This window comes from Daktulosphaira vitifoliae, unplaced genomic scaffold (assembly GCF_025091365.1).
Source record: "Daktulosphaira vitifoliae isolate Bord-2020 unplaced genomic scaffold, ASM2509136v1 Scaffold_1, whole genome shotgun sequence".
Classification (NCBI taxonomy): Eukaryota; Metazoa; Arthropoda; class Insecta; order Hemiptera; family Phylloxeridae; genus Daktulosphaira; species Daktulosphaira vitifoliae.
In genome coordinates, this window is record NW_026099572.1 from 50,392,262 (window position 1) to 50,406,476 (window position 14,215).

The 14,215-nt window shown below is 24.6% G+C and overlaps 1 protein-coding gene across 1 annotated transcript in view; it reads right to left on the bottom strand.

The window, feature by feature from the left end:
* Window positions 1–3,008: 3,008 nt before the first annotated feature.
* The window catches only part of LOC126895444 (diuretic hormone receptor-like), a 33,637-nt gene continuing 22,430 nt past the window's right edge, over window positions 3,009–14,215 (bottom strand). Inside the window, exons 8-12 of the mRNA XM_050667299.1 lie at window positions 5,693–5,757; window positions 5,486–5,620; window positions 3,924–4,112; window positions 3,688–3,842; window positions 3,009–3,373 (exon numbers count right to left, since the gene is read on the bottom strand). Of these exons, the coding sequence (XP_050523256.1) occupies window positions 3,190–3,373; window positions 3,688–3,842; window positions 3,924–4,112; window positions 5,486–5,620; window positions 5,693–5,757 (728 nt within the window). The 3' untranslated portion in view covers window positions 3,009–3,189. The remainder of the gene's footprint in view (window positions 3,374–3,687; window positions 3,843–3,923; window positions 4,113–5,485; window positions 5,621–5,692; window positions 5,758–14,215) is intronic.

Here is a 14,215-nt window from a genome sequence, read left to right on the forward strand (position 1 = left end):
TTGTGGCTTTTGAGTTTAATATTTTTAATATTTTTTAGTTTTTTTTAAATTAATAATATTTTTAATATAGTTTTAATTTTACTTAATTTTAGATCTTTGTTTGATATATTTAAAGTTGACGGGGAGAACGATCTCAGTGACGTTCTCATAATTTTTTAAGAAGTAAAAACTTATTTTGTTTAATTTAATAAAGTAACGTAAAAAAAACAAAAGCTTTGAAATTTTCCTTAAATAATAACCTACAATTATATTGCACTCTTAATTAAGATTCTTTGAGTGAAATTTGAGGTTTTAAGTCAAAAGGATGTTTGAAATGATGTTTACTTATAACAAAGTTAGTCATAGGGTCATTTAATATTTATTTTAGAAACAATTTTCTATACTTAAGCTATACTTTTAAGTATAGGTACTTTTATTAAGAGAAAAATATTTGTTTTGTCATCATATAACACTTAAACGTATTGAGATTTTTTCTATCAATTGTGCGCATTTTATTAAAAAAAATTTCATTAGTGACTCGATAACTCATTAACTCATTGATTTATTCTATTTTTTGTTAAAAGTTATGAAATAGTGATTTAATGATTTATGTATACTCAAAAATTGAATTAATTATGAATGTTGTGCCATAGTTGTTAATCGGAACAATACGGTCCAGTGCACACGAATAAAGTATGCACAATTTAACATTAATATAACTAAGCTGATATTTTATATGAATAATTTGTAAGAGTTTTTAAAAATACATTTTATTTGAAGTAATAAATGAAATTCATTTTCACGCAGTACGACACAATTTGTTGTGTCATTTTTTTTACTGGTGGCGTCCTGTCATTAGTGCAATTTGGTCATAACGACCCAAATTAAACCAACAAGTTTTGCTCGTAAGGCTTTTGATGAAAGGTTGCAAAAACATTTCATTTCCAATGTAACAATTATCACCACCCGATCTCATCCTAAGCTTGATGATGTCATCCCCACATCGTTGACATCATGACCGTCGGATAGGTTTGTATGCACGTTTAATGAAATAACTTCGGTACCCGTTGTCCTTTTAATATTAAACACTTCACACTTTAAGTATTAGAATATTTCCGCATCTGATTATTTGATATCCTTTCACCAACTGTACTTTCGATATGACCCAACAATTTAATTATTGTTTGAACTTTATACTATTAAAAACTTGACATGACTTGATCGTACAATATACAAATATTATTTGACATTTTCAACGACATTAGGTATAGTATTAGTTCTTCTACCCCACTACAATGTAATATATTAATAATAGTTTATGTTTTTTTAAATACTTTTATTTAGTAAGTGACGTTTGAAGTAATATATTTGTGTTTTATTTAAATATACAAGTGGATAATAAATATGTTTAATATATTATACATATCGAGCAACTAAGAGTAGTGATAGATCTTTGATAGTATACTATTAACTTTAAAATATAAAATTTATATTTATTTTAAAATAATTATATAAAAATGAATTAAAGAATGCGTTGTATGAAAGAAAATTGGGAAAAATAATGCAATACAAATACCGGCTATGTATTAAATGATGCGTCTAAAATAACTACAGGAGTTAATTTTATACATTTTTCCAATTTTTATACTTAAAAACGTATTCATTAAAAATTTTGCTTCTTACTTACTTTTTCTTCCAATGTAATTTCCAAACTAAGTTCCATTTTTATTGTAATCATTTTTTTTATATTATATACATTTTAATATAGAAAAATAAAATTAGAAATAATCGTCGATATCAAGAAAAGTTTTTAATAATAAGTATTGATAGACATTTACATAAGAAAACCAATTTTTCCGGACACTACCAATAGTAAATTCAAAAGTTCTATTTCCTAGAAATACATTTGATACTATTAAAAAAAATTAATTATTGTTATGGTTCATCGTTAAATTATCTTAACAAATAATATCTGAACTACTTGAAAAATAAACAGAATTATTATTATAATTATAACTATTTAATACTTAATAAATAAAAGATAGTAATAATTAAAAAAAAAAATATTAAATAAATTTCATGTTATTCATGTACACTTATTAAAAATATATGTTTATGAAAAATAAATTTCACTCGAAAAAGTATCATCAATAAATAAAAAATGTTTTAAAAAGAAAAAAAAATTCAAATTTCAAATAACGTTTACCTAATAAAAAAGTGGATTGTTATTCCATTTTAATTAATTATTTATTTGTAGACACTAGAATTTCTATTCAAAATCTAAAAAATGTACTTTTGTCGGTATTCCTGATGGCACTATCAGTCCGAAATTGGAAATAAAAAATACTGTCTACAACACCTCTTTTTATTACAAGGAAAACATTTTAGCATTCAGCTACAAAACTACTAGAAGTGTTTTAAGAAGTCTCAATTCTGTAGTATTTTATTTTCAACACAAATTGCTAAAATTTACATTTTATTTATTTTGTAATAAAGCTTTTAGTAGTTTTCTTCCAATGTTTTTTTTACTAACATTGTTTATATATACATACAATTTAGATTACTTTTACTGGATGAACGTGTTCTTTTAATTTTAATGTTTAATGACGTATGTGAATTAAATGAATAAAGCAACAATTTGATTAAGTAGTGAATTAATTATTTTTAAAACTTTTAAGGACTCATATACGAAAGAATTATTTTAAGTCATGGTTTTACACTTTGAAGATTTATAGTATTAATCGTAAATCGTTCAGTTATTAATAACATTGATAAAAAACAAAAAAATATATACTTTGATTATAATAAATCATAAAAACCTTTTGAAGGATTTTATAATAACAATTACCTTTTTATACTATAAAATCAAACGATTTCTATCTCTCAAAAAATGATTGAACAATAATGTGTAACATGCACTTATTGTACATCTTTAATGTAGATTTATTTAATTATTTAATTTTTTTTTTTAATCAAGAAAACATTATATTAATTTCGCATTGAAATATATACTCATTAAAAATAATCAATTTTTAATAACTGTTTCTTTAATAAGCCATCTATAAATAAGTTTTATAAAAGAAATTACTATGTACAATATGACGTTTTAAATAATTTAAATTTATATTACAGAAAACTCATTTGAGATACTATTATGATTACACATGATTGTTTAAAAAACTTATTTTTGCTATTGGAAAATAATTATTATCAACAGCCGTGTTGCTCTTGGCCAGGGTCTTGTTTTGAAATTTGAATTATTGTATGAACAGCTGGGATATCTAAATTGTTAGACACTGCTGAAGTCGTCGTGCCGCTGCTGACGCAAGAAAAGGACCTAACGTTATTTGAACCCGGTAACCACGGCATAAGTTCCTTTGGATCCAAATTATCACTGAAAAATATTTTATGCGTAAATACATAGAAGCAACTTATGAATGAATTATTTATAACTTTTTATTGGAACTTGTTACTCGAAGTAATAATAGGAATTATTTACGGGGAAATGTTTGTTTTGAATAAGTATTATTTCTTATGAAAACAAAAATACACCACTTAAAAGTAGTTAAAAATGTACAAGATTTTATGTTGAAATGACAGTTGAAAAATCAAAACTTGGTTCACATTTTTGTTTATTGTACGAATTTAGCGTATTTAAAGGTGAAAATAACTTTTATATTCTATTAAACTCTGTTTATATATACATACCAGATATTGGCTTTTTTCATTGACGCCCAAGTACGTCCATATTTCTTTCGCGAAGTAATAAAACTTCTTTTTGTTTTCCACCTTAGCATATGATATTTAAGAGTATTTTGAACCTCGTGATTAAAAAAACAATACAATAAAGAGACAGTAAAACCCTGAAATAGGATAGAAAATATTAGTTAATTTTGTCATTTACAATTTTACGGGTCCAATATTTTTAATAGCGTCGTGCACACCTGGGTACTAATTATAACGGCTTTGCTGAATTTGTAAATATTAACCAAAACTCCAGGTGAGCTTAATTTTATTATGTCCAAGCAAAAAGTGATACCCAGTAATGGTATAAGAACCAATAAGGCTTTAGCTGCTTTTTTATAATTATAAGTTTCCGCGGAGCTTTTTGATCGTAATTTTGTTATGAGAACCTGATAAAAAATAAGAAGAGTCAAGTAAATACTCGGACATTATCTAAAAAAAATAATTTCACTCTTGAATTGCCATCATCTTACAGAACTTTGGTAGGCAAACATTATAATTAAAAAAATGTTTTAACGAATGACTAAACCATACTTAAAGGTCTGTAAGAAGAAGGAAATTCGAAAGTCAAATTATTTTTCTAGACGATATCCGAATATTTAAGTGAATCACTGTATATATAAATGTGTGCAAATAAATAAATCAGCTATAATAACTGAGATTAATAGAATGTATGTGTCTGATTATTGACACACTAGGGGAGCAAAGCTTGCAAACGGTGGTTTTTATGGGTAAGAAAGTGTAAAAGTAAAACAATGAAAAAATTAAAAACATAGTTTTTAATTAAATATGTATATAAATATAAATTGAATTGTGTAGAGTTTCGAACTACGTTTTTATTATAAATATATTAGATATTTTTAATGATAAAATCCAGTTTCATTAACACTAAAAAGCAGTTGGTGGTCAATTCGACTAAGTTTTTTTTAATCTAATCAATAACAAGCCGAATATGTTTCACACCAAAGAATTTCAAGATTAGTTTCAATGCAATGGTTGATGTAATTTCCAAATTGAATGTGCTCTTTGAATAAATATATACTGTTTTCAACAACGTTTGAAAACAACAATTAAATAGTCTTTAATACGTTCTCTCGTTATTTTGTTAGCGATGTATTAAAAGTGTTATAGAGTAGTTTCTTTTTTATGTTCATATAAATGCAATTTATTCGTCAATATGTTAACTGATTCGAAATCATTTATAATTATGTTAATGTAGAAGGTTCGATCGTTAAAGTTTTTTGCTTATTCTGCAATTTGATAAGTTTCCGTTGGGTAAACCTTACTAAACCTAACCCAAATAGCTATTTGTTCATTTATTGTTTTATCTAAATGGGTGAATATGGAAGTATTTTTAAAATTTCCTATAACCATTGCTGCATTAAGCACTCATTTCTAGTGTTTTTACTTAGCTAGCTTTGAGTTACCAACATAAAAATGTTCAAATGCTTCTTGTTCATTTTCAGTATTAAATGTTGAAATTTTCTGTCTCTTTACTTGCTAATTCAAACGATAAATCGTTTGCTGTTTGTAATGCATAATTGATCTTTCAATTAAGTGTAAATTTATTAATTATTTTGTTGATATTTAACTGGATAAAAACATTTCATTGTGTAAATATTTGTAACCAGCTAAATTTTGACGCGCATGTGCATAAATTTGTATATCAGATGCTTGTGACGTGATGTGTTTTTTTGTTAAGTACCCATTTAAAACTCCGTTGAGAAACTTTGCTTCATTAAATTTAAGATAAAACTCATACATTCATAATAAGAATAAGGAACGTAATGTTAGCTAGTAAAACAGAGGCAACCGGCGCTTGAAAAATCAAATCATCTGCTGAATCCGCCATCAGAGGACAATACATTTCATATGTAATTTGGTTGATGATATCTAACTAAAAAATAATATCAAATAAACACAATTTTATTTAGGACAATATTCTCTAATAATAATGAAATAAACTCACGTCGGTTTTCATAGGCCTCATCAATTTCGTGACACACCACGTAGGAATAATTATAAGAGGTATTCCTGAAAAATATTAAGGAAATGATTTACCTTTTACATGTACGTGTAAAAAAATCTGTTATTCATTCTCAAGGTTATCAGTGTTGTAAGTTAGAAAATATCATACATTCTCGATTCTTGTAGAGACGCATTAATTTCAACTCAGTACATATATACTTTTTTTATCAATCTCAAGACAAAACCTTATGAAAAAAAGTATAACATGTTTTGATGATCCATACATTACATGGTTTCAACAAAATGGGTAAAAACGGTATATCTAAATAGCGATGCGCTGTCACGGTGTAGCCTTTCTTTTCCACCCAACTACTCAATGCCAAACTACACCCTCAACGAGTCTCTAGAGACCGTGTTCGTCTCAATATATGCGGGTTTATATTTTCGTACACAATCAATACAGTTATTACATCGAACTGTAATGGCGGTATACAGGATGATCCGTTTATCATAAACTCAATTATTCTCAAAATAAATACAATACTGAAAAATAAAAAGTTTTGATTTTATTTATTTAAATATACTTTTTGATTTATCAGCTATTAATTATTTTTTAACATCACCACTATAAGTTATATGAGTGTCAACTCTGTTCTTTTTAAAAAAAACGTTATAACATACATATTTAATTAGCTTTTAAAGTAGAAAATGATAGATCAACAAAAATGATTGGACCAGTCTTTCAGAATTTTTGATGATTTGATAATTTATACTGGGGAAGAGGCGCAAGTTTCTTATTCACGTATAAAAATATAAAAACTTCTGAAGTACTGGTCCAAAAGTTGTTATCGACTCGTCATTTCCTTGAAAAAATAATTTCCTATTTTATAAGTTAGTTAAAAATTTATGTTATCATTCAAAAAAATTGAGTTGTAATTCCTGTTGGTAATAAGGAATGATGCTAAAAAGTAAATAATAGCTGATAAATTAAAAAATACTAAAAAACCAAACAAAGTTGATTATTTTGAAAGTAATTGAGTGGTTTATGATAAATTGATCACTCTGTATATACAGGTAAGAGTATACCAAACCAAAAACCACTTCATACATTAGAGTTGTCGCCATGGTAATAGCAAACTATTAAATGAATCTAATAAGTCTCCAAAATTAATATTCTCAAAGCGACAGTTTTGGAACAATAAAAAGTAACATTGAACAAATGTTTATAATGGAAGGCCAATATTTTATGTCCTATCACGCATATAGGATTCACTTCATTTTAATTAAAATTAATCTTTAATATTAGATCTATCTTACTATAATCTTTAAATAAGTACTTCCTTATTAAAAAAAATGTATATTTATTCCTTAGCTGTAAGTATGTTTTAACAAGTATAATTTTTTATTGGATACGGCAATAACAGAATATATAATTAAAATCCAGACAATAGTTTCAAATAACTCGTATAATTTCAAAAATAAGACACACATTAAATATTATGAGGTCACTAACGCTCAAAAATTAGAGTAGTATTTTCAAAGTCAAATGCTATCACTGCATTCAAATTTTAGTAGTCACATAGAAATGAACACAACATTCTCATTCGCATCAGTAAATTTAATGCACCTTATTTTTACACAGATTTGAATTTAATGATAGGTAAATCATTTTATAATTGCTTACAAGCAATCGACGTGATCGATTCAAGGACTTGATGTTTCCTGTAGCCATAACACGAACAAAGATATGTAGTAAACGAGTTTATTTTTTAACATATATTGTGACGATTTATTTTACTAAAATAATTTATTTTGTAAACTTATATAAATATTTGTGTTATTTCTATCTACAATTTTTTATATTTGTCTAAATAATTTGTTTTTTGACTTAAGTAAAATTTACTGGTTTTATATTGTAACTACGTATTGTTATAGAATAGCACTAATATCTTATTTCACCGAAATCAAGGTTAGGGTTAGGGTGTCAAAACCCATCCCTAAAAATGTATTGAATTTTTGAATTAGATTCGTTTTTGGCACTGTTTCCTGCTCAATAAGTTCATTTCAGGTATTTTTTTTTTTTTAATAATATTACAATCAAGAAAAATTTCTGGTTTGGTTACTGTTTATATTAGCTGGTAATCATATTATATCATTTGATTTTTTATTTGGCTAAAAAAATCTCAAAATACTTATATATACAGGGTGTTCAGTAAGAAAGTAAGGAATCAGGTTAGTTGTTACAAACAATGAGAACGTAAGTAAAAAGAAAACTGGTTTTTATTGTTCTCATTGTTTGTAACAACTGACCTGTTTCTTTACTTACTGAACACTCTATATATTATTAAATATGTTCTAAACTTAAAAAAAAGTAAATATCTTTTATTAGTCATATTAATGATTATATATACTAGTATTTATATTCAAAGTTCTTATAAATATATAAAAACGGTAGCATAGTGGGTTCGCAGCACAATGTGGACGTGTTATAATGGAACAAGTATAGATAATATCTGACAGTGATTAAAATCATTATCATTAGAAACGCTTTAATGCAAATCTGTAGATAGTGTTTAATTTTATGAAATTGATGGATTATTCCAAAAGCAACACGGTCTCCTATTTCCTTATTTATATCTTGATTAGACGTTTTATGATATATAAGTGTAATTAATGAATAAATATTTAATAAATTTTTTCAACTTCGATGGCCATTTGCACATAGTATAAGCTTTAATTTAACATATGTTTAAAGGACACCGTATTTCCGAAACATTTTCAAAAGTTAAGTTGAAAAAATTGACTTTTGTCAAAAATTTGCTATTTTGAATTCAACCCACGGGGGCAGATTAGAAGTAAATAGAAATATCTAAAGTTTTTATATAAAAAAAATTATAATTATTTGTTCATTTTTAAAAATATTTGTGGCAGTTATTTAAAAAAATGTCAAAATTTATCAATTTTAAAAATTGTTATTTTTTTTGGAGATTTTCCCACTTACAGGGAACGAGGGAAATTTTTTCAATTTTTAATGGAAATGTCTTCAACTAAATACGATTTGTGATATTTTACGTAATGTTAAAAGGAGTGGCTCCGGTGAGAGCTGAGGAAAAGTGGCGACACAAAAACAAATAAAAATGAACATATCATAGTAAAATAACCTTCTAAGCTTCTCATAAAGCTAAAAAAAATTAAGTAACACTATAAAACGAGTATTTATTAGAAATATCTTAAAGTTTTAAAAATAAGTCTTTCCAAAACAAATGATATTCTTTTTAATAATATTGGTATGTAACTTTTTATTATACATGTATTATTGATAACATTTTTTTTATACAAATTTTTAGTATATAAAATTTATCTTTTAAATATCTTAAAAATATTTTTTTTAATACGTTTGATCCTATGAATTACTTTATTTTTCATTTACAAATTTGATTGACAACACTAAAATAAAAATTAACTTTGTTTCAATAAAATAGTGAAATATCCAATATAATAAATGAACTGCAGTATAGATATATACATGCTGTTGTATAGAAAACTTGTTTTCTAATTTTTTCCAGTTAAATTTATTTTTAAACCATTGACCTCTTATCGCCACCGTGAGGTGACAATGAGAGGTCAACAGTTAATTTTTAATTCACATAGTTATTTACCAAATAAAAATGATTTTACACGTGGTAGAAAATTTGTTATATACAATTGAACACTTCTTCCTTAAAGGGCTCATTGTCTACATGAACCATTTATAATTATTATAAGTGATTTAGTACTGTTCATAAATTTTAAATGTAAGTTAACAAAATAATCAGTATATGTATGGTAAGCTAAAAAATAAGATTTATTTTTGGACTTTTGGAAGTAGGAGAAGGTAGGACAAGTTGACAACTCAAACTTAATTGAATCTCCTTATAAAAGTATTCAACCCAGACATGAGGCAAGATGATATTTTTTTGTAATGAGGTAATTTGACATATCTTTGCTTAATTTAACTCGTGTTCAAAATGTATTATATATGTAATATTATTATTCCCTAATTAATAGGGGAGTCACCTCCTGTCCCCTTATGAAATTTAAGATGTATTATATATTTTCGTAATTGATCTATCAAACTTGTAAAAAAAAAAATGAAGTGTAAAATTATTAAAAAGGGGAAATCGACCTTATGACTCCCTTAGGTATCCTTATAATTACATATTGATTTTATTTGTAACATTTTTCTTTGACTATATCAATNAAGTGTAAAATTATTAAAAAGGGGAAATCGACCTTATGACTCCCTTAGGTATCCTTATAATTACATATTGATTTTATTTGTAAAATTTTTCTTTGACTATATCAATAAAAAAATTTGAGTTCATTTATTCATGCTCAAGTTAAAACCTTACTCCGTAAAACAAAAATATTAAATCGTTTTTTTCAAAAAATGTATAATTGTACCTTGTTTGAAATCATGCTAGTCCAATTTAAAACAACCAAATGATTTCTTTTAAAATATTTTTAAATAATTTATCATAATGTTGATATATTTTCATAAAAAGTTCGCAACTCAATTCTATATTTTTTAAATCTAAAATAATCATCTTGCCTTAAGCGTCAACTTGGCCTACTCTTCCATATAACTTCTCTAATATTTCAGTAATATACAATGTTTTTGTGTAAATTTATTTAAATATATAAGGATTTTTTTACAAATTAATTTTCTTCGAATAAATAATTTAAAAATGTAAGATGTGTTAAAGAAGAGATACTTTTAATTAACATTTGTTAACTGTAATAGCAACATATTGAAAATTGAAAATAAGAATAGCCTATTGTTTTAAATAATTGATTGATTTGTTAATTATTTTATGATTAATTACATAACCAGTTAAGTTTTGTCAAATAACAATTAAAATTAAAAACAATTAACAGTTTAATTACCATTTGATGTTATTGTAGTATTGTATAGTATAGATTTTAAATTACTTCATTGTTGTGTAACAGCTATTTTTTAAAAATATGCTGGATTAATGTTGAGTTTGTATTCATTCAAGCAGACATTTCATTTTATCTTAGAACTCAGGCGCTATGTACTGAAAATCGTAGCCAACTTGAAGAAATTCTATTTACATCAATTTCTTTTAGACAACAAATTACTTCCCAACCGAATTTTTCTTGTTAATAACATACTGAAGATAGACGTTAACATCATAGTTACTAGGCCGTATTACCAAGACATCTTTTATAATAAAGAAAGTAAACGTGGAAGAATATCTAACAAATAGTATTTTGTAGGGCTGAAAGTGATTGAAATTTACATACTAGTAAGCGATATAAAAAACCAACGGTTTTTTTTGTTATTACCAGTAAACAAATTTTCCTTTTTAATGGCTTAAAAATAATGGTTATCACACTTAACCGCTTAAAATTGGTTGTTTAATTAATTATCATATAAATCAATAATTTTAAATACATTTTCAACACACTAAAATAGATAGACGTTTATTATATCATTAATTATAAATCAATGTGTAAATATGTAATCATCTTCTTATTAACCATTAACGTAAAATGATAAGTGAACAACATGATGAGTGGTAGTATTTAATTGAATTTTTTTTCAAGCAATTATTGATTTAGATTTTCAATATATCAACTATTGTTAATATATAGGAGATATTATGAGAATTACAAAAATGATATTGTTTAGATTGAAATGTTGTCAGGAATTAATATGAATTACTCTTAACAGTAAATTTATGAAAACAGCTCAATGTCTCGTTAGAATCACAATTTTTTTTCATTTATATCTTAATAAATAATTAATTGTAATAGAAATAATAGTAGTAATTTCTATGTAATTATTTGTATTTAAAAATATGTTGCAATTAAAATATTCATATATTAAATAATTTTTTAACTATTCAAAATTTTAGAAAATATTAAAATTAATGTAATACTATCACAATATATTCTACTTGTTACGAAATATTAGAATAATTATTGAGCATATTTTTAAATTAAAATATACTTGTTAATTATTTCTATATAACCTAAATACAGTGGCGTAGCCAAAGGGGGGGAAATTATATAGCCCCCGCCATTAGTCAATTAATACTATTTATAGTATATAAATTTAGCGTTAGTATGCAATCTAACAAAACAAAAAAAGATCTTTAGTCCTCCCCAGGCCAAAAATCCTGGGTATGACACTTTCGAATAATCAAACATAAATATAATTAAATTTAAACAAATGTAAAACTTTTCCAATGGATATAGCAAAGTTTTAAAATAGAAAAATTGTATTATTATTTTAATCTCTGATGTATTGTTGAATTTTATCTTAACTTATATAATTTCAGTTATTTTTTAATAATTAAAATATTAACGAAGATTTGGAAATTTTAATTGTAGAATCTATCAAACCACCAACAGTTATATAGAATTGACGATGGTTTATCAATAAGATTTAAAATAGTGGTTTTAAGGAAATTATGAACTTTCCTCGTCAATTTTTTGTGAATAGTAATTGTTATGTTACCTGACCACATACCAATCTAAATAATGCCGTTTTTAATAACAATTTTACATTTTATAGCCAATAAAAAAAATTGGTATAGTAAAGTATATTTTCGACTATAATTCCTGTAGACCTATGTTGTTAACCAATTACTCTATGCTTCTAGTTAAGAAACTCTAGTTGTTAATAAAGAAGTCTAAAAAATTTTATCATTAAATATAACAATAATTGTTATATACATCGAATAACTGAATAAATCGTGTTTTTTACTAAAATCATAAATATTACCGTTCGATAAATATTGAATCTCGATGTATCGACTAATTGAAATAAGATTATTTTTTATTTTACTATTTTCTAATACCGGTATACTTCAATATATAATATATTTCCAGCCCTAGTATTATGTTCAAAAACTCATGAATAGTATGTAAGTCATTTCAGTTATTTAAACAAAAAAAATTTGAACAGAACTATATGATGTGACCAATAATATGCATTACATATTTTTATAAACTAAGTGAATAATAAATATATCTAAACTCATATCTTTAATTTTAGAATGGAAAAAATTTTAGACTAAAATGGCAATAATAATGTCATAAATTGCTGCTGACTCAATATAAATATTATGATGGTATTTTAAGAATTTTCTATATTACTGGTACAATTATTTCAATGTAATATCTATAAAAAGTACTTTATATAAATTCATTATCAATGAGTAATCATTTTATACGTTTAATTTTAATGTAAAATATTTAATAAAGCAATAGTACCTATAGATTAACAAACATAATATAAAATGTGATTTTAGGTGCATTGACAAAAATTTTCCATTTAAAAGTACTATGTTAAAACTTTGTTCATAATTCATAATATTAGAATTTTAAGAAAAAGTATATATTTATTTCAATAGAATTTCTTTCCAATACCAGTATTGTGTTAAAGGTAACCAAGTTTACAAGGATTATTCCCCAGGTGATCATTCATAACAACAAAAACATTCAGCAACCATAAATAGCAATTGAGTTTCACAATTTTCGGTGTAAAATTCGTCCAGGTCATTACTAAAGGGTTGAAACTCAAGTTTATGAAACAGTGAAACATTACGTTTAATATTTAATATTTTACAATTATAATATTCTTTGTGGCTTTTGAATAGCTATAACTACTAATCATTATGATTTCTTTTAAAACAGAATTATTTTCTTCGAAATTTGCACGAAGATAAATTATTAACATTATTTTTAAACAAAAATGTTAAAGAAGCAAAAACTTCTTTAGGACTAATTTTGGTACTTAATCAAATGCCATAATGATAACAATAATAGTATTGTAACTTTATCTTTATGAAAAATGTTTTGTATTCAGAACTTAATTGAATATTTGTATTGTCCATTAACTTTATACATTATTTCTGTAAAACTAATGTTTTTATCAATAAAAATATATTATACTAACGAATTCAATATTTTTTTTTTAGAATTAAACTATGATTTTAATGGAAATCAATGACTTAAATATTAGTAGAAAAGTACCTATAAAGTAACTGTTTCAATGAATTTAAATATCATTCAACTATTGAATTTAATGTTTTTTTAAACATTTATTTAATAGAAAATATCTATAACTTCGTATTTAATCTTCGTTTGTAAAACTTTTTAGCCGCTTTTTATCTTTATTAAAAAAAAATAACCCATTCAATAATTTATTTAAGCTATGCCAAAAATGGTCAACAAAAAATATTAAAAATGTTACTGCATGAAAAAAGATATCTATTTTTACTGTTATCCAACATTAAAGGCTTAGTCTCCAACATAAAACTAATGTATTTTATCATGAAAAAGCTTTTGATAAATATTTGACATTCAAAGTTCAAAATAAAGATAACTAACGTTTTCCTTTTATTTAATAGTATTCTATATTTTTCTCACCTTCTCAAGGTCTAAAATTAAACCTAGAATAGTTAAAATTATTATCAACTCATTCGTTATTTCTTCTTTTAATTTAGTGTCG